The sequence below is a fragment of the Elephantulus edwardii genome, unplaced genomic scaffold, assembly GCF_000299155.1.
Source record: "Elephantulus edwardii isolate Elephantulus edwardi_28Jun2011 unplaced genomic scaffold, EleEdw1.0 scaffold00053, whole genome shotgun sequence".
Lineage (NCBI taxonomy): Eukaryota > Metazoa > Chordata > Mammalia > Macroscelidea > Macroscelididae > Elephantulus > Elephantulus edwardii.
Genome location: NW_006399803.1, coordinates 8200680 through 8227853, shown reverse-complemented (window position 1 = coordinate 8227853; position 27174 = coordinate 8200680). Strand labels below are relative to the sequence as shown.

The following is a 27174-nucleotide window of genomic DNA, read 5'->3' as shown; positions in this document are numbered from 1 at the left end:
CAAAAGGCAAAATAAAATAATCTTTAGTGTTCAGCAAAAGAGCCTAAATAATATAAGCAACTTGCTATCAACTGCTAACCTACAGACTGCTGGTTCAAAACTTCATAGAAGGTTCAATACAGTCAATGCCTATCCCCCTGCTTTCATCAAAGACACTAAGATCAACCCTATGAGACAGTTCTACTCTTATAATACAAGGGTCACCATGAGACAAAAGCTCACAAGAGCAGCTGCCAAGAAGTCTTTAGAGCAATTTCTAAATCTATACCTTAACTGCAATGATAGAGATCCAATTGTCTAGTCAGGGAAAAAAGCCAACAGTTTCCCATTATTTCAGGACAAATTTGAATCCTGAAATAATCCAGGTTCAAGTAGATCGTACCTTCCCGCCTTATTACTACACTATGTTAATCTTGCCACGTTATACCACATTCTACTTCCCTACACCAGACAAGACACAAAAATAATGTTTACTGCAACTAAAAATGTCAAAGAAATGCAAAGGGCAACTACAATTAACAGTAAACCCACTAATATTAAGTTGGATTTCCACTCACAGTGGGCCGTTCAGTTTCTGAGGTTATAAAATTAATGGAAACAGGCTGCCCCAACTTTTGGTCTGAAGCCCAACACGCAACCCACTACACAACATGAGAGTTCCTAAGGACTACAGCAGTACAGTGTATAATGAATGGAGCATGATAGTAAGCCTTCTTTCATCCACATCTCCGTTTTCCCTGGTAAGCTTATACAGCTTCTGCCAAATACCATCACAGGCAAAACTGCTGCTAATACTATTAGCAGAAACAGCAACCCAAAAAAAGTACACCAAAAGTCTTCCTACCATGACCACAGAGCAAGCATTCCCTCTTCCATCTTCTGATTGTCATGAATACATTAATCAGACAGGTGCTCACAGTGCAACCATGGAACATAATTTCCATTTGTACAAAGTGACCTATTTAAGGATTAAATATACCATGTGGTGGTGGTGACAGTGGAGTACCATAAAGTTGTCATCAACCCACAGCTGACCCTTCAGTAGGTTTTCAGAAGCAGTTACTAGCATGAGAAGAGATCGTCTATCCTTCTCACATGGAAGCAGCTGATGGACTCAAATCACATGCCTTTAGGATTATAGTGAAGTTTCTTGCCACTAGGCCACCAGTGGTCTTAAATTTGCAATAGCAGATTCAAATTCTAACTTAATAGACTCAAGTTGGAAAGAAATGAAGGTTAATCAATCATCAAACCATACTGTAATATTTTAAATCAACAAATGGAAATTACAAATCAACAAAAATATATTAAAAATATCTACTTAATAATAGCTTTTCTTAAGGCTTAAGCTCCATTTCTATTTCTAGTTTCACAATGTATAACTTCCAGAAGAGTACTTTCAGGAGGAAGAATCCTTTAACTGGAAATAAGGTTAGTTACTATAAAACATAAGCAAAAAGTAAACTTAATAATGGAAAGCGGTACTGTAATCCCCCCCAAAAAAAGCCATGTGGCTTACATCCACCAGCTGTTCCCCAGGATGGGTAATCTTCTCTCGTGCAATTAACTGTCTCTGAAAACCCACTGGAGGGTCAGGAGTCACTTGGAACTCACGGCAAACAATAATAATGTATGTTAAATATTACATCTAGGAACTAGGCTATTCACTTAACACATCATGTATTTCTCACAAAAATTTTCCTTTACAGAAACACTAACTTGTTCTTTTATAGTCACAGAATTAAGACTTCTTAGTCAATTTAAAGGGTGCTCTGGCAGCCTAGTGAGTAGTAAAGTGCACTCTCAACTCAAATGCAACAGTGTGAATTGACTAGCTTCTCCATGAAAAAAAGGCGGGGCAATCTTCTGTGTGATTTATAGCTTCCAAAAATCCACTGGAAGGTTAGCTCTGAATCAGCTCCAACTTCATGGCAATGAGAGAATTTAAATAGTTGGCCCCAAAAACAGCTGGCAGGAAACCAGTGTTCAAACCAGGTTGAGCTATTCAATCTTTGAGCCACTAAGTTTATGCAAATCTAACTAAAAGAGATTAGGCAGAAAGTTGTTTACATCTTTAAATTGTAATGGTAGTTTCATTATTTTAAAAAGAGGGAAAAGAAGCATTATCTAAGAAAATGGAAAATAAAAATCAGCCAAGGAAATCAGAATAACCATTTTATCATTACTGGATATGTAAATAACTGACAAGTTAACTTGAAAATTGTACAACATATACACATAAAGTAGGAACAAAAAATTATTCTGTAGAATAGGTCTTGAACAAGAAATAATGAATTTTTTTTAAAAAACTCTTTGTGAGCTCTGGTGGCCTAGTGGTGGGAAACTGCACTGCAATCCCAGGGCTGTGAGGTTCAAATCCACCAGATGCTCTGCTGAAGGAGGAGGAACAATCGCCTCCTGTACCAGTCAGATCCAATTTGACGGTACACACATAAAAAGAATAAATAAATAAAAATTATATTTTAAAAAAAAAAACCAAACCTTTTACTAGGAGGTGGATGAAATGATAAACTAATTATATGAATTAAGATAAAACAGTGAGAGTACGACTATTGTGTGAATTCTGTATTTAGTATGTCAAATAATTCCCTAGAAAAAAAACTTTGTTATTGTTATATGCACTAAGAAAAATATTGCAAGATTTAAATTAATCCTTACTTGCAATTTTCATCCTCTGAATCCGATATATCACTGTTGTTTTCATCAGGGACTTCAGAGGAGTCTAGTCCCATCAAGATTTTACTTACATCAGTTTTAAAGACCTTCTCATACAGCAATTCATAAAGGAGAGCTGAAATTAATGAGAAATCTTACTAAGTAATTTTAAAATTAGTGCAATAATTAAAAATTGAGTATTTTTTTAAAATAAGAGCATAAAAATGAAATTATCTATTATGTAAGCTTTCAAAATCCTAATGGAATATACATAACATCTAGAAAGACATCTAGAGAGCAAGTAGGACATTAAGAGTTATTTAGCTTCAAATTATTATATTAGTTATTACTAGTTTCAATACAAAAATATAAATGAGACAATCATGGAAGCTAAATATGCAAATTACATATCCTCATATGTAATCTTCATATTTGATCCTATCGCAAGGATGTATTATTATTATTATTATTATTATTATTGTAAAAATGAGTGCACACAGATTCAGTTATACCATATAACCTGCATGAAAAACATTAAGATTGTAGCAAAATCAAGCACGGCTAGTGTTAGTATTTCCACGATCAATAATTTTGGAAAGGAACTTCATCTCAGGTTTCTCTAAAACAAGAGGGTGTCTGGCATCATAACCCAGCTTCAGATTTTACAATACAATTTTCATAAGGCACTAAAGTGAGCTGTTTCTAACCCTAAAATTATCTTTTATAAAAAATGTTAAACTCACTACACCTAAACTTTCGGATTCTCATTTGGCTTTATTAATTACAAGGAACTCTGTAATAAATACAAAAACATAAGCCCCCTAGCCTGGTAGTAAAAAGCTGTAGTACAATTCCAAAGGCACGCAGTTCAAAACCGCCACCAGCTCTGCAGAAGGATGGGCAATCACCCCATGAGATTAAATGTCTCTGAAAACTCGCTAAGAATCAGCTATGGGTCAGTTCTGACTCAATGGTACTCAATAACAATTTTTTTTTTATTTTTTTGCAACAGTGCCCACCCTTTTAATGGGGTCTCTTTTAAGACCTCTTCTTAAGAATGTTGACTAAAACCATGCTATTACCCAGACACCAAGACATACCAGGAAAAGCAGACTCCCTAGCCTTTCTTATTCATAAATGAAATGGCCAGATTTGGGTCTCTAAAGAAGAAACACACCACCCAGGATGTAGTACAAACAGGTTAATTTTTTAAAAAATTAAAAACTTGCTCTTTACATTTATCTGTCTTACTGGTCTCTCTCTATCCACTTAATGAATTATGTTTTGTCAGACATAAAGGAAATGAAGGTAGGAGGGTAGTAATTCTTAAATAATTCTAAGAAATAACTGACAAATTCAAGAGGTATTTTTGATCCTCATAATGGCAGGATGTTACTGGCATCTACTGGGTGGAAATTAGAGGGGCTACATCCTTTTAAACACAGGTCAACGGCCATGGTAATGAAATTAGGTGGCTTAAAAAGTCAATAGTGCAAAGACTAAAAGATCCTGCCCTAGAGCCAAGAACAATGAAATATTTCATTTATTTAGCTATATTTTCACCCTATTCTCTGGCGGCTTTAAAATCGCAGACAAATCCTTACTAAATACCTACTGTTAAAAAGACGCTGTATTTACAAGTCAAATTCTATCCACTAGCTCCTTTTTAAAGTACTTAAAACAGCTTTTTAATTATGGAAATATTACTCTTGGTAACTTAATGCTCCCAGAAATGTATGGGACACACACACTCTATATATATTTTCCCTGACTTATTTCCAATAGTTATAAAAATCTGGAATACAAATGCAAAAGCAGTACTTACACTGACACATAGCTGAGCTTTCTTTATACTTTATGGGATAGACAATATCATAATGATTTCCATTTGAAAAACACAGTAATACCTGCAAGGGAAAAAGGAAAACACATTTCTGCTACTCTATTTACATAGCAACTTATCTCAGAAGCTTCTGTATTACTTTAATTCCCCAATATATTTCCTATATTTGGAAGGAACTTAAGAATTTCAAATATGGTCAGTTACAGTATTTTTCTAAGTGAATTGGAAAAAAAGGGATTAAGAACCCTTAAGTCTAAAACCATAGATTTTTGGAAAAAGAAATGGACAGCAAAGCTACGGGACATAGGTGTTTGTTTTTAATGATAGATTGTCACAACAACTGCACAAATAGAAGATGATAAAATAGGTTAACTAGAAACTCATAAAAATTAAATACTGTATAAAAAGAATAAAAAGTTGAGCTAAAAACTGGGGAGCGGAATAAACTTTAGAAACCATACACCATAGTTTTAAAAAGATATATAAAACATCTATAACTTAACTAAAAGAAAAAGAATTCAATCCAAAAAGGGCAAAACATGAAGACACTTCCCCAAACAGCCAACAAACTCATGCAGAGATGCCGATTGTCATTAATGATGCAAATAAAAAAAAAAAAAAAACATATTTAAACACCACTTAACTCTTCCTAGAATGGTAATAAAAAAAAAAAACACACCCAGAAAATAACAAATGACGATTTAAAGAGATCCGTACCCTTTTACCTAGATGAAAATGTATACAATCAGTATGGAAAATAATATAGCAATTCCTCAAAACCTAAAAACACTGGAGTACAAGTCTCCGTTTGGGCCTCGGTTCTCTTTTTCTCAGGGTATATTCCAAGTAGTGAAATAGCTGGGTCATATGGAATACCTATGTTCAGATTTTTGAGGAAGGGCCAAAGTGCCATCCAGAATGGTTATACCATTTTACAATCCCACCAACTCCTAGCAGCATTATTCACCGTCGCAAGAACATGGAAAAAGCCCAGATGTCTAATCATAAAACAATGGATTGAGGAATTATGGTACATTCACACAATAGAATACTACGCAGCACACAGGAGCAATGATTTTGTAAATTACTACCTAACTTGGGAGGGACTCGAGAGCATTATGCTGAGTGAATTAACTCAGTCCCACAAGGGCAAATAGTGTATAAAACCATTACTGTAGAATGTGTGGAAGGATCGAGGGAGTGGGGCAAGGAGTTGGAAGCAGAGGGATGAGGATGTGACAGGGGAGGGGAAACTAATGGAGTTGTACAATTTGATGGGTGAGGAGGTGAGGGAAATTGGAAAAATGTGTTCTCTAAAATAATGTATTTGAATTTTGTAAATAAACTAGTATAAAAATAAAAAATCATTAATAAAATATTTAAAGAAAAACACACAACTAAAAACAGAACTCCCACATGATCCAGCAATCCCGTGTACAGTAACCTGCTGTTGTTAGGTGCCATCAAGTCGAGCACGACTCACATCAACCCTAATAACAAAAGATCTGAACACTGTTCTGTCCTGCACCCTCCTCACATTACCTGACACACAAGAGCCCACTGCAGCAGTCACCAGGTGAATCCACCTGGTTGAGGGTCTTCCATTCCTTCACTGACCCTCTACCCTTCCCAACATCATGTCCCTACTAACATGTCCAAAGTATGTGAGGCGTCATCATTCTTGCCTCCAAAGAGCACTCCAACTGCCCTACCCAAGATCTGTTCATTCTCTTGGCCGTACATGAAATGTCCAGAGGTTCTCCAACACCACAGAGCTCAAAGGCATCAATTCTTTTTCTGACATCCTTATTCACTGTCCAGATCTCAGATGTATCGCTAGTAATCGGAAAGACTATGGCCTAAATCAGATACACCTTCGTCCTCAAACTCACATCACTACTCCTCAATAATGTGTAAAGGTCCCTAACTGTAAATTTTCCCAGTGCAATGTGTCTCATTTTCTGACTGCTTGTACCGAAGGTGTTAATTGTGGATCCAAGCAAGATAAAGTTGTTGACCGTTTCAGTCCCCTCTCCATCCATTAAAACACTGCCTAGTGGTTCAATGGTGAGAATCTTTGTTTTCTTGATATTGAAACATACCTTGCTTAGGAAAACAGGATCTGGTGTGGGACTTTGTATTTAAAAGTTAGTCTTTAGCTTGGCCAATTGGATCCTGGTAGGTGTTTGTGATTTATTTGAAAGGGGGATGGGGTGGTAAACTGGGCACATTGGGGTAAATTGTTTGGGGTAAATTCTTTCTAATCTAATTGTGTTAGCCATCAAGTGTAAGCTGATTAACTGAAACTGATGTGTTTACAATCAGCTTGGGTGGGAAGCTTCTTGGGTAGGCCAACAGAACCTAGTGGGCAGGACTTTGTATTTAAAAGTTGGCTGGGCCCTGAGACCTGAGGCCCTAAAGCCTGGTACTGTTTGGAGAGAACCTTGTTCTAAGTGGTCACTTGTCTGTCAAGTGTTACAGTGACATCTTTACCACTGGTGTGTCAAATTTCAAAAGGGTTTCCCCTCATAAACAGGTTTTGGTGGAGCTCCCTGATTAAGATAGGCTAGGAGGCAGAACAGGCCATCTACTTCCTAAATAAAAACTTTTGAAAACTAAACAAAGAGGATAGTTATAGTAATGTAGTTGTAGAGCCCAGATTGGAAGTCAGTTGACATGAAGAAAATCAGTAACAAACATCAACAACTGGTAAATGGAATGTACGTAGCTTAAATATTGAAAAATTGTTAATTGTTAAAAAAGAAATATAACACATGAATATAAACATATTAGGCATTAGTGAGATGCAATGGATCAGCTACGGCTACTCTGAATCAGATAATCATATAGTAAACTATGCAGGAAATGAAAAACAGGAAGAATGGTGTTGCATTAGTAGTCAAAAAGTCAATTTCAAGTTCTATCCTAAAATAAAAATGCTGTGAATGATAAGATAATCTCCATGTGCATACTAGAAAGACCCATTAACAGGACTATTATGCAACTAACTATATGCTCCTACACCTAGAGCATAGGAGGAACCTTTGGATCATATAACAGTGACCCAGTGTGGAGTTTATCTTTCAGTGACTTTTCCTAGCCATTATTTAACTATGCTTTGTAGATGGGCAAAAATATGTAAATAGGGCATATTAATCTATCGACAAGGGGATTGGCTATCCAACATTCTGCAAGTAGACTGGCTAGTCTCAACAATCTACAAGATTATTGAGCAAGCTAGCAGGAGACAGACAGATCTTCTGGTGCCACTGAACAAGAAGCAAGAGAATGCAAGATGCCCTTCTTTCTATACCTACAGCAGGAACACAAATGGTCAAATTGGAGACCTTACATAAGATGAACCTTGGAGGAGAGTAGGGAGGCCAATACTGGCAGGACCAAGAACTTGCAACAGTAGCCAAAAGCTACAAGGATCGAGGCTGAGGTGCCTGTGTGGACATTTTGGGAGCTGTTTTAATTATATTCTGTTACTAATCAGATTATGTTTTTATTTTCCCTGTATGATTCTGTGTGGTCTGTGAGCTATCCCATCGGATTTTGGAAATAGTAAAGCAGAAAGTCTGATGTTGAATGAAAGTGATATGTCTGACCTGTTGGGAACTGGTTTTGTTATTTATGCTGTGGGCAAGAACAGGCCCTACATGAAGTTGGTAAAGGTCAGATATAGCCATCCCAACATGGCCCTTGCTCTTTTTACATAGTTATGTACCTAACTAGGTTCACTGTAGCACTATTCACAATAGCAAAAAGTGCCCATCAAGAGATGAAACTGGATAAATAAAATATGGAGGTACATAAAATGAGAAAAAGAAAATTGATCACGAAAAGATAAATATATGGTTTCATATACATAAAATCACTAAGAATAGGTATATAATAAACAACAGCTATTAGTAGTTACTATGAAAGAATACAATCAATCTGTGGAGTGGTTTTTGTTTAAGGTAAGCAGAAAGTGACATAAGGTTTTATGGGACAATTCAACTGGCTTAATATTTAGTTTCTGTTCTTCCTAAGCCACTGAATACTGCCTGGGATTTTAAAGGTTTCTAAGAAGCTTTAACTGGTTTCTAGTCACCCGAACCCGTAGCCCAGGAACTGAAGAAGGAATGAGACTGCAGAACTGCTTCTACCACTATGAGATCAGAAATGAAGAGTACTCAACAACCATTACTGACTGTACAGATCAAGGATTCAGAAGATTGGCCTTAATTAAAATTGAGTAAAATGTGTTAACAGAATTTTAAGTTCCTAAGGAATCCAGACTTACTAGACCCATCAAGACTGGAAGAACTCCTGAAATCTTCTGTTCTAAGCTTTAAACTCTGAACCAAAACTATCCTCTAAAGTCTTATTTAAAACAGACAGTACGGTTTAACTATTAAAAGATGTGTACATGAGCACTGTGCTCTTTTCAAGAATTATCTTTATTAAATAAAACAACAGAGTCTAAATTAGTAGGGTAAGATTATTTGCGTAGACAGAATTAAGAATGTTGACAAAACAAATAATGCAACCAATCTCAGAACTGTATGTGCAGAAACTGTTGAATAGGGATGATATATTGTGTGCATTTTTCCACCAAATATTAAAACTTTAAAAAAAAATGTCTATAGGATCACAAAAAAGGGTAGACACAATTTATGAAACTATGACTTCAACAAGCTATAATAATAGTGACATTCAAGAAGCAGAATTAACCAATTTTTTAAACAGTTTACAGAATTTCTAATGTTAATTATTTAATCAAGGAAAACGTGTAATAGTTTCATGTTACAATCCAAACTTTCTATTGGACATTCTTTTCTAATGGCCAATTCCAGAGTAGGGGCTTTTTTTAATTTCAAAATTTCTTAGTAGCAAGGCACTCAATATTCCTTCCTAACCACGATGGTGATATACACGTCACTTCAATGTGGTCTCCATGATGATTCCAATAGCCACCTAAAGCAAAATATCGACACTTTTTCTATCCAGGACTTAAAAAAACAACATTCTTCCCACGCTCTGTGTTCCCTTATTTCCATTCATTTATTTGTATCTGCTGAGTTTCATCCCTGGGCAGATATTGCTCTTTTAATCTTGTGTGGTTGACTGTTCAAGTAGTACATTCCTCTCTAGTGCTATTAATCATATTAATTGGCCTATCCTTTGTCTGACAGGTGAGTCAGACGTGAAGGGTGACTATGGGCCATAGTCTCAGGGTATCTAAAAGTTACTAACAAAACTATACATTTTATTTTTTTAATGCCTTTGAGTTCTGTTCAACATTTTCCACACACTCTTATCAGGGACCTCCAACTGTGATCCCTTTTCAGACCAGTAAGCAGTGGTATCATCTAGGTCTTCTGGTGTTGATGTTGTGGAAACTGAAGTCCATGTGGTTAATTACTCCTTTGGCTGTGTATAACCTTTGACTTTCCTCATTCTTCTTTGATCCATAAAGGGACAGATCAATATGTATACCTTAAAATCACTTTTAAGCTATTTACCAAAGTAGGACATATAATACACTGTCTTTGTGGACCATATTATGCCTTCATGCCCCCAATGACTATAGGCAGACTCTATTTTCATAAATTATTTTTATAAAAAACAGTCTACAGTTAATCACAGAGCAGTGAGTCTAGCATAACTGTTTCTTCCACTAATATGTTATGAAAGGTTCAACTTAGTGAGTTGGATAAATGAAAATATAAAATAGGTTCACTTAAGATTATCAAAAAGAACTTTAAAAACAGTATTATAGCCATCTAAGAAATATTTCAAGTCACTACATACTAAATTAAAACAACTGCACTATTAATACAATTAAAAGTATTAAATTCAAGTTAATTATTAAATTCTTTAGAGTAAGAACTTAGAAAAATCTTACCTTTTCAGGAAAATTATTTTCAGTTACTTGTGAAGGAGAAACATTTGGTTCTCGATAAATTATAAAATCCTTCCTGAAAGTAACATTTAGAAATTATATGTTGTGAATCCATCACATATATTTTAATCATCCATTTATTCACTCATCAAGTGCCTAATATGTCCCAGGTAAAGTTGTAGGCACTAGAGATAGAAATCAAACCAAACCCACTGCCCTCAAAAGTCAATTCTGACTCATAGTAACCCTGTATGTAGGACAGAGCACAACTTTCTAGAAGAGTTTCCAAGGCTGTAAATCTTTAGGGAAGCAGAGTGCCACATTTTCCACTGAGAGTTGGTATTGGAACTGCCAAATTTCTAATTAGCAGCCAATTGCTCAACCACTGCACCATCATTAGGGATATATAAGTAATGATTAAATAATTGAATTATAAATTATAAAAAGATAAAGGAATCTTATTTAACACAAAACTTTTGTATGTAATCTGAAGACTTATTTTGAATATGTGTATTCCAGGAGTACTTTAAACAAGAATGCAAACTAATTCTTGAAGTTCACAGCCTTGAAAAGTCCTATAAATTCACAGACTTGCTGTCATCAAGTTGCTTTCAACTCCAAGTTTCTGAGGCTGTAAACCTTAACCAGAGCAGACTACCCATCTTTCTCCTTCAAAGCAGCTGGTGGATTCAAACCAATGGCAACAGACAGCCTTTTGGTAACAGCGCAACACTCGTTGGATTAGGCCAAATAGTTCTTTTAACCTCTAAGGTATATTTCTATACCACACACAAAGGGTTGCTAAGAGGCATAAACAAATGGGTAGACAATTTGGTAGACTTAAACGAAGACTTAAATTTCACAAAAACGGTAAAAATGACAAACACATATTGGGGAAAACATCTTTCTCTGATCATGTATTGGTAAAAAGTAATAAAACTGAAAAATAATGTTGTTTTAGTTCTTGTCTAGTGGCCATTCAATACCACTGACCAAGAGGAAAAAAGAAATCATTTTACTGTAAGGTTACAAAGTAGAACAAGTTACATGACCTAAACTATTAGCACTTCTGTACTCCCAAAAATATTTCAATTAAAATATCTAAATTTTGACACAGTAAGTTCTGGTTGCCTAGAAGGCAAGGAGCTGTGCTGCTAACCTCAACGTGGGGCCTCTCTTCCAGTTCAAATTCACCACTGGCTAGAAGGAAAACATACAACCACCTCTGTACAATTTACAGCCTCGGAAAACCTGTTAGAGGGTCAGCTGTGTATCAGTTCCAACTTGATGGCAATAAGTTTGAGGATTTTTGGTTTGTCTGAAACTTCAACACATATACAGTAAATGTCAAAATGTAACTGATGGAATTGGGGGGGGGGGAACACAGAAAAAGATGCATCACAACCAAAGTATAAAATGGATTTACCAGTTTGTTAGCAGCTTAATATGCTACATACTATGTCGACAAAGTGTTGCTCAGTTTAACATTTTTAGGATAACACATTATATTGATTTTATTTTTGCTTATTTTTATTATTATAATTTTTACCTGTACATAAGAGAAAGGGCACTTATTTCCACTTGTCCAACCCATTCCTGTATTAAAGAAAAAAAAGTTCGCAAATAAATGTTTCATTACTTTTTACACTATACCTCTGCTGGAAAAATTCAGTAGTACTATTAGTATTGGGAAGATTATACAAAGATTGAGGTAAAACATGCAAATAATAATTAATCCAAACAGTTCATGTAAAAATTCTTAATTAAAAGCTTAAATAATTATTTTCCATTAATGTGTCAAGATCACTAATGTGGCATCTGTGAGTAAGAAGTTATTGTAAAGGGATCTGGTGTAAAGCCTAACACATGCTCTTACTTCAGTGAATGAAGGTACAAAAAGAACAATTCTTAAATAAACTGGAAATGCTATCTTCCTTGAGCCTTTCTGGAAGACAAACGGAAAGTATATCTCAAAAGGTAAATGTTCAATCAAAACAACTATGATATCATCTTATTCCAGTAAGAATAGCAAAATTTAACAGAACAGCAAACAACAAATGCTGGTGTGGTTGTAGAGAAACTGGAACCCTTATTCACTGTTGGTGGGAATGTAAAATGGTACACCCACTAGGGAAGGCAGTATGACACTTTCTCAAAAAGTTGCAAATAGAAACACCATTTGACCCAGCAATTCCACTATTGGAAATATACCCCAAAAAGGCCAGAACCACTACCCAAGCAGATACTGCACACCCATATTTATCACAGCTTTGTTCAAAATAGCAAAAAGCCGGAAACAATCTAAGTGCCCATCAACAAACGAATAGACAGAGAAGCTGTGGTATATTCACACAATGGAATACTATGCTGCATTGAGAAACAGGGAACTCATGCAATATTATTCAAAATGGGTGACCCTGGAGGACATTATGCTGAGTGAACTATGTCAGTCACAAAAGGACAAATACTGTATAATGCCACTGTAGTAAAACGAGACTGACATCAGGTTTGGGGGAAGATTAAGAAAAATGGGATAAATAATGTATACACATTTAAACAGATGAGGGAGAGAACTGTTTAAAAGGGATACATGATTAGGTATTATAGTCATGACAGGAGTGCAGAACGAAAGCTGCATAGTGGAATGGACATCGAGGGAGGGATTGTATAACAATGAAAGAATTTTTCTTTTACTTTTCAAAGAGAAGAGCGAACTGGGGGAAAGGAGTGGGCAGGGAGAAAAGTGAAACAATGGATAAATGGAAATCCAAAATCTCTGTAAACTTTCATTAAAATTAGTAAGAAGAATTTTTTAAAAAAGGTAAATGTTCATATACTCTTTAACTGAATTCCAGAAATATGGAGGGAGCATCATTAACACCAAGAGGAGGAGGGAGGTCTTTAGATCTTGAGTCCCTGAGCCTAAAACCTCTTAGATATAGTAAATTAAGAAAACTGGAATATCAGAGAAGGTACAAAAAGATTAAGTAGCCACAAACATTGCAGAGAAAATGGTCAAGACCAGAACCAAGAGTTCAGCATGGCAAGATTGCTACAGGCAGGCAATATGCCAAGCCACCAAGTGAAGAATGTACCTTCAAGCATGCTGACCTTTGGGCCACTGCTTAACTAGCAGAGTGAGGTGCTTCCAGGCACTCACCTTGGAGCTAACAGGCTTTGTAACATTAGTCTAAGCAGAGTAGAGGCCAAGCCAAAAAAGTCAACTATCAGAGAGAAGCCTGCCAGTGGGAATGGCTTCAAGTTGTCCTGACTGAGTAACTAAAGCCTGAGTTGTTCCTGATATTGAACCATAGCCCAGTACTTCCTTAATATACCTCATAATCTTAAATGCAGACTATGCATTCAGTTTGGCCATCTGCAATAAATTATCAACCTAACAGAGATGCAGAGTGTGCCATAGGAGGAATAGGTGGTGTCAGACTGGGCAAAAAAGTTCAAGGGTGGAGATACATCTGACTCTAATCTCACAGGAATCAGCACAAGTGGGAACTGACAGTGATTCTCTTCTATGAAGCTGGATGACGTGTTCTGATACTATGCTACCCTTTTCATAGTATGTTATAATTAAATACAAGCTCTGATGGCTAAGTGGTAAGGTATTGCACCAGTAACCAAAAGGCATGTGGTTCTAATCCACTAGTTGCTACATGGGAAAAGAATGAGTAATCTTCTCCTGCACAATATATTGTTTCTGGAAACAGGCTGTAAAGTCAGCTATCAGTCAGTTCTGACTTCACAGTACACAACAACATAATTAAACAGTAACTTAAAGTTGATCTATATTATGAAATACACAATCCTTGGAAACAATGACGTATTATCCATATGAACAAACATGGAAAGATCTCAAGATTATTAACTTAAAAATCTAAGTCATGATAATGTAATTGTGTTAAATAAAAAGTATGTTTATTTGTATGTGTATATATAAGAACAAGACATATATAGATACATATATGTAGAGTATACATGAGAGTGTGTGTCTGTCTAGAAGTACACATTTTAAATTAAATTACTGACAATAAAGTACAGGAAGTTCAAAAGAAAGAAAATAAAAGCTTTTCCCATTTTAATGTCTATATATCTGTATTTTAACCCTTCTACCATGAAAATGTATTCCTATACTACTAGTATCACTGGGCAACAGGCCAAATCATGACAGATGGAAAAAACTAAAGTTGTCAAGGATTTCATTTTATTTGGGTCCACAATCAAAATTCATGGTAGTAGTTGTCAAGAAATAAAATGTGATACACTGGGGCAAAGAGCAAGTTATCAGTTTAAAGACTAAGGTGTAACTAATCTAAGCCAGAGTGTTCAGATGCCAAGAAGTATCTGAAAGTTGGAAAATAAATAAGGAAGACCAAAGAATTGATGCCTTTGAATTGTGGTGTTGGCAAATACTGAACACGTCATGGACTGCAAAATGTGATGAGCAACTAGAGTGCTCTTTAAGAGATATGGATAGTGAAATATCATTTTATATACTTTGGGCATGCTGTCAGGAGGGGCAAGTCCTTGGTAAAAAACACAGCACTGGAAAGGTAAAGGGTCCACAAAAGAGGAAAGGAACATGTTCAACAAGATGGACTGACATAGTGACTGCATCAATGTGCCTGAGCAAGGCTGAGGTAGTAATGGCGCAGGAGGAAGCAAGGTTCATCAGATCTGTCGTTTATAGGGTTGTCATGAGTCAAATGAATACCATCTAACAATATACTACTTATACAAATCAAATTGCAACCCATTACTACCGAGTCAGAATGGGCTCATAACCAGACCTCCATCAGATTTTCAAGACTGTAAATCTCACAGGAGACTGTTCATCCTTCTATGGAGCAAGTAGCCTGAGTTAACAACAGAACTCCCTACAAACTATGCCAAAAGAGCTACTTTTCTCTCTCTCATTGCTACCCAATCAGATCACACTCATAGCTGAAGCGCTGCAGGTTTTTGTGCTTTGTGGAAAAAAAAAAAATGTGATCAGGAGTAACCGTTAGGCAACAGAATCACATTTTAGAAACATGCAGATTTCTGGACTTTCATATCTAAATGACAGTGCCAAGGCTTGCAAATCTACCACTGGAGAGCTATTCAAGGTTTTTAAAGGAAAAAGTGAGATTCAGAGCCACATGTTTTCAATCCAACATTTCAAATAGTAGGTTGCTATCAAATGTCATTGAGTTATACTACATACAATGACTCTATATGCAATAAAAAGAAACACTGCCTGGTCTTGCACCCTCCTCAGAACAAGTCTGGGTTTGAACCTACTGTTGTAAACAAATATCAGTCCATCTTATTAAGAATTTTTCCCTTTTGCTAATTTCCCACTTTTAACAAGTATGATGTCCTCATAAGAAGTCCAAAATATGTTAGATGACTTATGTTGGCCCTTTTTAATCAGACAATCATGATCTATTGTGCTGAGAATAAAAAAATGAAAAGGAATGAATGGTGTCAAATTCTTCAACAAAAGGGCATTTCAAGATCTATCCTGAAATCGATGCCTTTTAGTTATGGTGCTAGAGAAGAATACTGAATATTCCATGGACTTCCAAAAGAATATACAACTCTAAAAAAAAAAAAAAAAGATTATACAACTCTTTCCTGCAGAAAGTGAAAACCAGGTGCTGCTCCTTGGAATCAAGGATGACAAAATTCCAAGTAACTTTAGTTACGATGTTTGGAGAGGCTAGTCCTTGGAAAAAGACATTGTGCTTGGAAAGATGGAGGGTCAGCGTTTAGAGAAGACCCTCACAACGAGACAGACTGACACAATGATTCTAACAATGGGCTCAAGCGTGCTTGAACTGGTGAGGAGCAGAGAGGATAGGACAGGATTCAGATGCATTGTTCAGAGGGCTCCTATGACTCATAGTTGACTCGAAGCACCTAACAGCAACAACATCCTGAAACACAATGCCATGCATGATAAGATACTACTTATACACAGAACTAAGATCTACTATGAAGATCATCATTCATATATATATGCCAACCACTAACACCAAAGATTAAAACATTGAGAAATTCTAGCCTCTTCTGACACAAGCTCCAAACTACTCAGCCCAGTTATTACCTGCCCTCAGACTTATTACTCACCACTTCCTAATTTCATATGCTCTAACCAAAACAACAATATGCTTTTTGTACCAGTTTTTCTACCTAGAATGCCCTCTTTTAAAAACCATTTTTAAAAATACTGTTTAACTGGTAAAGGAAAAAGTAGGCACATTACATCAAGTTTAAGTACTATATTGCCTCAGAAAGGATGTTCATAGCATCCTACGAGCATACCTTTTATGACACATGTACTTCCTTAACTTCTGTGAGACAGACTGCCCTGTGAAATGCCCTCACAACAGAATTCAAATTTTCAGCAACCTCATGTTGCTGTTTTCTTCTAGGCTAAAATCTTTCTAGAAGGGATCTAGTAGCACAGTCCATAGCATGTTAGCCACATAACTAACAAAAGCACTCTGCAGGAGAAAGGTGAGTTGTACCCTCCATTAACATTCCCATGCTTGGAAACTTGACACAGGGTTGTCATTAGTCAGAATCAACTCACTGGCAGTCAGTTTAATCTGATCAGAAGTACATTATCAAGTCTTGTCTTCACAGAAACACAACCCAGGAATCCCAGAACACATAATTATGCTCATGCAAAACCTATACTTGGAACATGAAGTTGTCTGAACAGAGCACAGGAACACTGCATGGTTTAAAATTAAAAAAAAAAACAAACAAAACGGGGGGCTCTGTCCTTTCCTCACATCTAATCAGTCTCTATGTCAAGCAAGCCATTTAAGAAGGCAAACTCTATTAAGAAGAATGTAGCATCAGGATCACAGGAAGACTTCACAATCTGCATTATGCAGAGGACACAACTTTGCTCCAAGTGAGGAAGATTTGAAAAAAATGATGCAGAAGAACAAGAACTACAGCCTTAAATATGTGTATCTCAACATCAAGAAAATAAAAATCTTCACCCATGGACCAACAGACAGCAACCTACTAGATGAAAAAAGACCGAAGTTGTCAACAATTTCACCTTACCTGGATCCACAATCAACATCCTTGGAACCAGCAATTAAATCAAGAGATGCACCACACGGGAAAATCTGCTTTCAGGGACCTCTCAAGGGTAATAAAGACCAAAGACATCAGTTTGAAGACAAGGCATACCTAATCCAACCCATGGTCTTTTCGATTATTTGTTACCCATCTAAAAGTTAGATAATGTCTAAGGACGACAGAAGACTTGTCTTTGAGTGTGGTGTTGGAGAAGAGTATTAAACATTCCATGGACTGCCAGGTCTATCCTGAAGAAAATAAACCAGGGTACTCCCTAGAGGTAAGGACAGTGAAATTCCATCTCATATACTTTGGGAATGCTGTTAGAAGTGACTGACCTCTGTTAGTCCTTGGAAAAGAATATCATGCTTACAAGGTAGAAACACACACAAGACAAACTGACACGGTGACTAACAATGAGCTCAAGTATGTCAGAGATATCGAGGATGGCACAGGTAGAGTTCAGATAGATTCAGATCTGCTGTTTTTAGGGTCACTATGAGTCACCATCAAATAAAAGGCATATAACTCTGGGGAACTCTGGTGGCCAGGTGGAAAGGAGTTCCACTGCCAACCCAAAAGCAGATGGTTCAAACCCACCACCTGTTTCACAGCATAAAGATGAGCAATCTCCTCCCATTCAATTTATAGTCTCTAAAAACCTACTGGAGAGTCAGTTTATTTCAATTTCACTGCAATGAGTTTTTTTAACATCCTGTCTGTCTGGGACGTCCCTTTACACTCTGCTTCACTCTACCTAACTCCTTCCTTTGCCAATGTTATTTTTAATTTAACAGTGACTACTTTTGGTGTAATGAAAAAAAAATAGTTACATTCTATATACAATTCCATGATATCTGAATATTTACCATGAAATTATTAATTTTAGAAGCATGGAAAAAACAAAGCTCAAAAATTCTTTTAACTTCAACACGATTGAGAAAGTACGGCAATGCAACTTTGTGGGAGATGCTGGCCTTTTCTTCCTCAAAAGCCTCTTGCCCCTCTCAAGGTAATCAAGTGAAATGGAACTTTCATAAAAGAGTATCAACTAAGTTGCCTAAGGAAGCAATTAAACCCCATCCCTCCTACCAAACCCCCTACACACAAAAGCACAACATTTTCAAAATCCTCACTGATACTATATAAATCTCTTATGTGACATTCACATGCCATTATGGCAAAGATAAAGACAGCATGACACTATCCTTAATGAGGTAATTTCTAAGAACACAGCTTTAATAGTCATCCAATTAAGGACCACATAAAATGTATACTTAAGGTGTTTTTAGGAAGGCCAGGTGTATTGTACCACAATCCCTCCACACACTTTTTGTAATACTCTTAACAGCTATTTTTATATAGGCAAAGAATGTACTCAAAGTCATTAAAAATAGAAGATTAACAATACATACCTGTGGATTTTCCAAACGTTTTAAATATTCTTCAAATGACCCTTCTATAAACTGCAAAACAACCCAAAATCCAAAAATATTAGTTAACCTCTAAGGTAATATATAAAGTAATAAAGCAGACAGATATGCTAAGTAATTATATAGCCTATTATTAACAGATATAAGAAGTCATTATCTCTTAGATAGCTGTACTAGAGAATGATAGCACCAATTAATGCTAATGATATGTCAATGATTAATTTTTTCACTATCAAATTTAAAAAAAAAAATAACTAGGAGGATAATGAAAATAAAGTAGCTATACATTTTAAATATTCTCATAACCAAAGGGAATTGTTCTGTATTAGAGCATGTTGTTGCAGTTAAGTGCTATCCAATCAACAGTATCGTGATAAACAGAGGGGGAAAAAAAGACTAAGGTTCTTGAGGCAGCAGGGAAGGAAACAAACGTCATACAGTTGGGCACATCTACTGTAAAGGATCACTCTAATGAAGTGCTTGAAGATTATTTAGACTTAAAAAAACCATACGCAAAGCACCTATCTAATAAGTGTTTTAATATTCTCTTGTAGCCACTCCAAGAATGTCTTCTCTAAGTAGAGTCATTCCAGACTGTGGCTGAACATTGTCAATGCTTAGGCATACTGTTCCCACATAAGCACTTCCCAAATCTAGTGACACAAACTGTCAGAAGGTTCTAAAACGCCTACCTCTGCTGAAAATTTCAACCTCTCTTAAGATTATACAGAAGGCTATAAAGTAAAGCACTGAAAACAATGACTGGCACACAGAAATCATTAAGCTAATGTCAGCAAAGAATCAATTCCAAAGCAATAAATAAAAAAAGCAACTCAAAGAGTAAAACATCTCAAAAGTTTTACTCAAGACCAATAAAAATCATTAATTCATATGTTAATTTCTTCAAAGAGCACTTTACTTCCACTCTCCTGCTCCACAGGATAGTATTCACTTTATCCGATTTTGAAAAAGACAGCTTCACATCTCTTCATCAAGTTAACTCTCTTTTCCTGGAATATATTACTGTTCAAGACTCAGGACTCCCCCTCCCTCCCCCCCCAAAAAAAAGACTCAGGACCCAGAAAACATCACCAGTGGTAATTAGTTTGCTTAAATAAATAAGGACAGGATGATCAACCTAAAAAAACCTATTGAAATCAAGAACTCTTGTCTATAATGTCTTAGAACTGAATAATCTGCAAAATGTCCATGTTTTTTACCAGTTAATGAGGGGAAACTAATCAATAAAAGCTGTCAAGTGGCTTAATTCCAGATACACAGTCATAAACCAGTAACTGGAAAACATGCCTGGAAAGGTGGAGAAGGTCTGCAAAAGATGACCAACCTCTTTAACAAGGTGGAATGACAGAGTGATTGTAGCAATGGGCTCAAGTAAGTCAGAGATGATGAGTGTGGCCCAGACAGGACAGGATTCAAATCTATTATTCATAGCGTCACCAGGAGTCATGCTTGATTCCAAGGCACCTAACACCATCACCACATTTACATTATAAAGAGCTCTCGTGGCCTAATCCATAGTGAGTTGCACTGCTAATCTAAAGACCACCACCCCCAAGGCTTGAATCCACAGTGGTTACACAAAATAAAGATGGGCAATCACCTCCCATGCAATTGACAGCCTCAGAAACACAAAAACACAAGGGTCAGTTTTGAGTTGGTTCCAACCAGATGAAAATCAGAGAATATATCCAAAGTAAAACGAAAAACAGATCACTATGGGATCTTATTTAACAGCCTGCTACATACTTGTTATATAACATGCTATTAACAATTAATATGTGTATAATTATAACATCCTGATACATGATTTCACAATTAACTGTGAAGTCTTTCTAACAAATCTATAAACAAATTCCTTCAGATCAAACTGAAAATCCAGTATTACCTAACAGTTATTATACTCCAAATGTGAACATTTTTCATTATTGTTGTTGTTAGGTGCCATCAAGTCTGAAACAACTCATAGCTGACCCTCCAGGAGGTTTTCAGAGGCAATCAATTGCACAGGAGACTGCACCTCTTTCTCCCACAGAACAGGTGGTAGAGTTGAACAATATATCTGTGAGCTGGCAGCACACTCCTTACCATGTGGGTTACCAACTGCAAAATCTCTTGATCACAAAGTCAAATTCCCTGACCACATCAGACAAAACCCACTCTTAATGTCAAGGACCCTGGCTCAAGTCATCTTTCCATCCTTAACAACAGTGAAAGAGAGCAAGGGTCACCTGGCAACAGCCATATATGACTTCTATCAACTTTAAAAATGTGAAATGATCCTGTCAATAGTATAAACAACACACAACCAAATCCCATGATTAGTCTCCCCTGCTCGCATGCCTCTTCCTACTCATCTCAACACCATCTTACTGCTTTACTGGGTCCAAACCACAATGTGATAACTCAGACCACAGAGAATTATATTGGGGAAGTTAAAAGGTTATAATCCAGGTTAATCGCAGAATTCAGTCAGGAAAGCTTCCAAAATGTGCTTGGCCAGCGTTATAAAGTTCTCAGTCCTGCCAATATTGGCTACACACACACACACACACACACACACACACACACCCTCCCTCCTACCCTCCCTCCTAGTTGCCCAACAAACTTGGGCAAAGGCTCTTAGCTTAGCTCTGTCTAGAGCTGTTGGGGGCGGGGGAAAGGGGGATAGCAGTCCCAAGGAGCTCCATCGCATGTCTGGCTCTCTGGTCCTCTGCTTCAGATGAAATGGCTGTTGCTCTTGTCCTGAAGGATAAGTTGCATTCTCTTGCTGCTGCTTTGATGGTGAGGAAGATGTCCTATTCTGCTGCGAGGTCCACTCAATTTAATGGTAAGATTAGCCAAAACCCTTATGGATAGGCTAATACACCCAAATTGCAAATTCCTGCCCATCCACACAGACACAGCAAAGTCAAGTTCAGAGGCATTTTGAATTCTCAGTATTTTATCTTTCACAGAAGCTTTCTAAATGTTTAAGTATTTTAAAATAACCAAAAAATTGTCACAAATAGAACTAGCTTTAAGTTCAATAAAGCATCTCTATCTTACAAAGCTTATTTTCAAACCCCGTATTTAAGATTGAGCTTTTGAAATTTCCACTAAGCTACTTCTAAAGCCAAATTGTAAATGCAGGTCAGGCTTCCATAGCATGTTTAAAATTACAAATTACCTCTTCAAATTTCTCTCTGTTCTCTCGAAGATAGCGAATGCAGGCCATTCTAACTTCAACATGGCGAGACTGAGAGTGCAAAACCTAAAAAGGAAAAGCAGCACATAATTAAATATTATTGGGACAGTAGCATCACTTCTTGCCACTCCGTCACCAGAGCTTACAGTTAAACATATTTGGAAGTAGATTTGGTATATAGCTGTTGCTTTCTTTCAAACCTGACATCCTAAAGAGTTAAGTTTCCTACCTTTTCTATAATTTGTACTTCATTTCCACCTCTACATGGCATATCCAAACAGCACTTCTCGGAGAGCTCTGAAGGTATAATTAGGTGGCACGTTGTGCTGCTGACCACGGTTTGCAGGTCTCCTGCAATCTGAAACCACCAGCACCTCCAAGGGAGAAAGACAGGCGGTCTCCTCTAGATAAAACTTAGAGCCTCAGAAACCTGATTAAGGGGTTACTAGGCAATCTCCTTTCACACTATTAACTGCCTCTGAAAACTCACTGGAGGGTAAGTAAGCTATGGCTCGGTTCTGACTCTATAGTATACAACAATAATACAACATGAATAGAAAAAGTGCAACCAGACTGTTCCTTGAAGGCAAGGATAGTGAGCCTTCATTTCTCATACTTTGGACATGTTGCTAAGAGTCAGTATTCTTTGGAAAGGGGTATCATGCTTGGAAAGATGGAGGGTCAACAAAAGAGAGGAAGACCCTCAACTAGGTAGACTGATTCAGTGACTGCAGTAATGGACTCAAGTTTGTTGTCAGAGATGATAAGGAGGCACAGGATACAGGTCTGTGTTCAACAGGATCACCTAACACCACCACCACCACCACCAGCAGCTGGAATTGAGAGCAGTTATTATTAGTAAGCATTTCTTAAACTAAATGTTATGGCTTAAAGATCTTATAATTTTTTCCTTCAGGTCACTAAAACAGCTCCTTTGAATAATTTTTGTAAGCATGAGACACCTTCCTCTCCTGGACAAAACTCTTAATTCACTTTACAATGAAGAGCTAACAGAACTTCTGCTACGCAGAGCTTAATCTGAAGTTATGATTGTTACAATGGAGACCTAGTGGCACAGTGGTTAAGCCATCAGTCTAAAAGAAAGGTGGCAGTTCAAACCTACAGGAGAAACGTATGGCAACCTGCTTCTATTAAACATTGTGGCTCTTATTATACGTGCCATAAGTCAGAACACCAAGTCCTGGCTGACCCTCCAATGCATTTTAAGAGGCTATTAATCACACGAGACAAGAATGTCCATCTTTCCCCCTCAGACCAGCTGGTAAACTCAAACTAACACTGAGTAAGCAATGAAACCTCCAGAGCTCCCTTCTAATATTGTTGTTGAGTGCCATCAAGTCAGAACTGTCAGAGCTGACTCTCCTTCAGAGGCAGTCAACTGCATGAGAGGAGATTGATTATCCACCCTTTTCCAGAGGAAAGCTGGTGGATTCAAACAGTGTGCCTTTGGGATTGCAGTACAGCTTCTCACATTAGGCCACCAGAGCTCCCTTCTATAAATATCATAGCCTAGGAAATCTAGGGAGCAGTTCTACCCTGTCAAATAAGGTCAATAAGAACTGGGATCAAACTGACAGCATAAACATAATTTTTTAAAAAGAGACCTTCAAAATGAATCTTCTACAGCTGTAAGCATGTAGAACTAATTTCAAAGGTCTGCAGGGACCATATATACAGAAACTGTTGTCTATCAGGTCAGAAAACAAATTCTTAAATCCTTAATTACTAAATTACAAAAATCTATGAATGAACCAAGGAGCAGCAAACAGACCTCACACAGGCATCTGAGTACTGCCATCTAAAGATCCTTGAGATTTCCTTTTATGCTCAAATATTAAAGCATCATGCAAAAGAAGTCACCCCACAAAGTATGAGCCAGATTCTCTCATGTTACAGCTGCTGTGTTCTTTTGCTAAACAACTGTTCAACAAACAGATAATCTATTGGCAATCTGTCTTTTACTGAAATTCTTTTTTTTTCTTTCTGAAATTCTTAAGTTTGATTTGAAGTAGTATTTGTTATTAAATGCTTAGGAACCCTCTGGCTAGTCCCCAGTATTTTCCCATGCTTAAAATAAGAGATTAAAATTCTTTTCTATTACTAGGTGTCTCAAATGAAGGTGTTCTTGGCAACTTACTGGGTCAAGGTTAAAAAAATAAAAAACTTGACACAACTTAGCCATATTTAAAACTACTATCAAACTTTATTGAGAATTTGCATCAAAAGTAGCATTAAGAATGATTCTCCCTCATGGTCAGAATAAGCAGAGAACTCGGAAAAAGAAAACCTCCAGCTGAACATTTTACATCTCTTGCAGGGTAACAGTCAAGGTTTATTTATTTATATTCACAGAAAGAAAGGCTCAACTATCTGGACAGTCACTAAGTACAAATACAGTGAGATATACTGAAGATGCACTGGCAGATGTAAGTAAGATGGATGCTTTCAGTAAATTAGCTGCTTTTCAATTTAATTGAAGAGTACCTTCACTGCTGTCTTGGGACACTACTAAAAAGCATCCTTGTACATTCTAAGCTTTTGGCACTAGAAAGACTATCCACATGTAAAAATAACTACCATACCAATTCAATTACCAACTCAACGAGCTACATTAAACAACTTTTTTAACAGAAACTACATTAGACATATTATGAATCATGTTAGACACTGTTAAGTATCAAGGTATTATTAGTTGTAGTAAAATATTGTTATATAACAGGAGTTTCCTGTAGTTAGCAAAGTAAAGTAGAACTTAAAGCCTTTTTACCCACCAACAGGTGGTACATATACAAAGTTTGTATTCCATCAAAAACAATGGTGCCTCTCTCTTGCTTTTTCTCTTCACCAAAAGTTAACACTAGGGTCTGAACTTGTTACTCATACGTAAAACTCAGAGCAACTTCCAAAGATTACAAACCAATAATCTACAAAACCATGCTATACACGAAAAGCAAATTAAGGAATTTTTAAATACTTATAACAATTACATATATAACCAGACATTGTGGGTGTTGCAATTAGTGTTATGCAATGTGTATGAATAACTGAATAAAAAAAATGGTAAGCTTTCACTAAAATCACAGAAAAATATAAAAATGTACGTAATACATATCTACATGGTACAGCAATAAACAGTGAAAAAAGTGGAGACATGGTGCTTTAGTAGATCCTCTAAGAGTGCCCTATTTTTATTTCCATGGTTGTGGTGCTGATTCAGGTCAGGCCTCCTGCCTGCCCAAGTAAAGTGTAAAAAGGGAAGGGACTATCTAAATTAGGGAATCTAGAGGGAAAGACTAGGCAAGTCTCTGAAGACTATCATTTAGATTATTTACTGATTCAATCTTGGACATGAGTAATATTTATGTTGATTTTATAGACGTATTGACAAAAATAAATCCTTTGTGCCATTTTGAAAGGAAAGGCTGAAGTTATGGTGTTATTTCCCTTTCTTCATCTGCATCTACTGAAAAACTGAAGAACTTCAGAGTTCATGGTACTGAGCTCCCCAAGGACTGTATAGTAAAAATCAATAAACATAATTGGAGGTCATTTCCTTACATCTTAACTAAATCCCATTAAAATAAGATACACTAAAAGTGTGTTATCTGATAATAGCAATGAGGTCTTAGTAATAGTTTGTGCCCCTTTCTACTCAGATATTTATAATAATTAAGAGGCTCCAGATGATCAAAGGAGTCCCAGCAGCACAGTAGCTAAAGTAGCCGAACTGCTAAACAAATATTTGATCAGTAACTGGAACCCACCCATTCCACATTAGAAAGAGATGATAGTTGGCCTCTTGTAAACATTTAGTCTAAAAACTACTACTGAGTTCTAGTGTACTCTATAGGTTTACTAAGAATCAGAATCAACTCCATGGCAGTGGGTTCAGTTTTTGAATAAAGATTGCTATGAAACTATACCATTTAAAACTGAAATCAGACATATCTTTCTGCTTCAATATACAAAGGTATTGATAATCCAATTTCAGATAAACTCCAAATTTATTCCCTCCCCCCTTATATTTTTTTTCTACCCTTCTTCTTACCAAACTTTTGCTGGCCCTAACAATATTAACAAATATGGTGCTTTTTTTCTCTTCTTCTGGGGGTGCTGACCAATTCAAAGAGGATGAAAATATTAAAAAATAAAAAATGGTAGTCTGCTAATCTACTAAGTAGCAAGAACAAGAATGCTGGGCGACCTTGTCTACATATCACAGCAATATTGCAACATCGCAAATTTCTGAAACTCAGAGAACTCAACAGAACTGAAAAAACAAAACACAAAGCATGGTTTGAAAAGCTTTAGAAGAGTTTGCTTGACAATGCCTACAACCTAAGGACAAAAGTTTCTACTTGTTAAAACAATTTGTTTTAAAAAGACTTTATTGGACAAGACAAACATGGCCAAATCACTAGCCTTTTAAAATCTCAAACTAATGATAAAGGGCCCCAGAGGTTCATTAATAATTTACTCACCAATAAATTGAGAACTATTTAACACTCAAAAGCTGCGAGAAAACAGCATAAAAAAAGGGGGTTGAAAGCTAGAACTACTGCAAAGGAGGACAGACAGAATTTAAGCCAAAGAAAGCCATGAAAAAGATTCATAGCAGGACAAGTAACAGGAACCTTCTTTATCCAACTAGTCCAATACGCTATTTTTTCAATACAAGATGAGCTTTGACTACAGACCTACAATTAACGCAAGATTATGTAACAGAATAATTCCTCTCAAAAACACCTTACATGCAAAACTGTACTATTAGAAAGTGGTTTATGCGTGAACAATTAGGTCAAGAAAGCTCTCGAGAACGCCCAGTTATGTCCTTCCCACCAACAAAACACACTGTAAAAGGGAATACTGTGTGAAATCTAGTCGAAGACAACTCACCAAAAACATCACACACTTTTAAGACTGCCTTTCTCGACTTGCATGTTTAGCCCTCTTATTTAAGTGAGATCTGCAAACAGACACAGACACACACACACACACACACACA

At 36.6% G+C, this 27174-nt stretch overlaps 1 protein-coding gene across 2 annotated transcripts in view; it reads right to left on the bottom strand.

The window, feature by feature from the left end:
* Positions 1-22210, bottom strand: part of OTUD4 (OTU domain containing 4) — a 45487-nt gene extending 23277 nt beyond the window's left edge. The window contains exons 1-6 of one of the 2 annotated variants that reach the window (XM_006887007.1): positions 22131-22210; positions 18926-18976; positions 11962-12008; positions 10416-10488; positions 4502-4583; positions 2680-2812 (exon numbers count right to left, since the gene is read on the bottom strand). In XM_006887007.1, the coding sequence (XP_006887069.1) occupies positions 2680-2812; positions 4502-4583; positions 10416-10488; positions 11962-12008; positions 18926-18976; positions 22131-22178 (434 nt within the window). In that variant the 5' untranslated portion in view covers positions 22179-22210. Of the gene's footprint in view, positions 1-2621; positions 2813-4501; positions 4584-10415; positions 10489-11961; positions 12009-18925; positions 18977-22130 lie in introns of those variants that run through there. The other variant, XM_006887008.1, reaches the window with a different exon arrangement.
* Positions 22211-27174: the final 4964 nt, after the last annotated feature.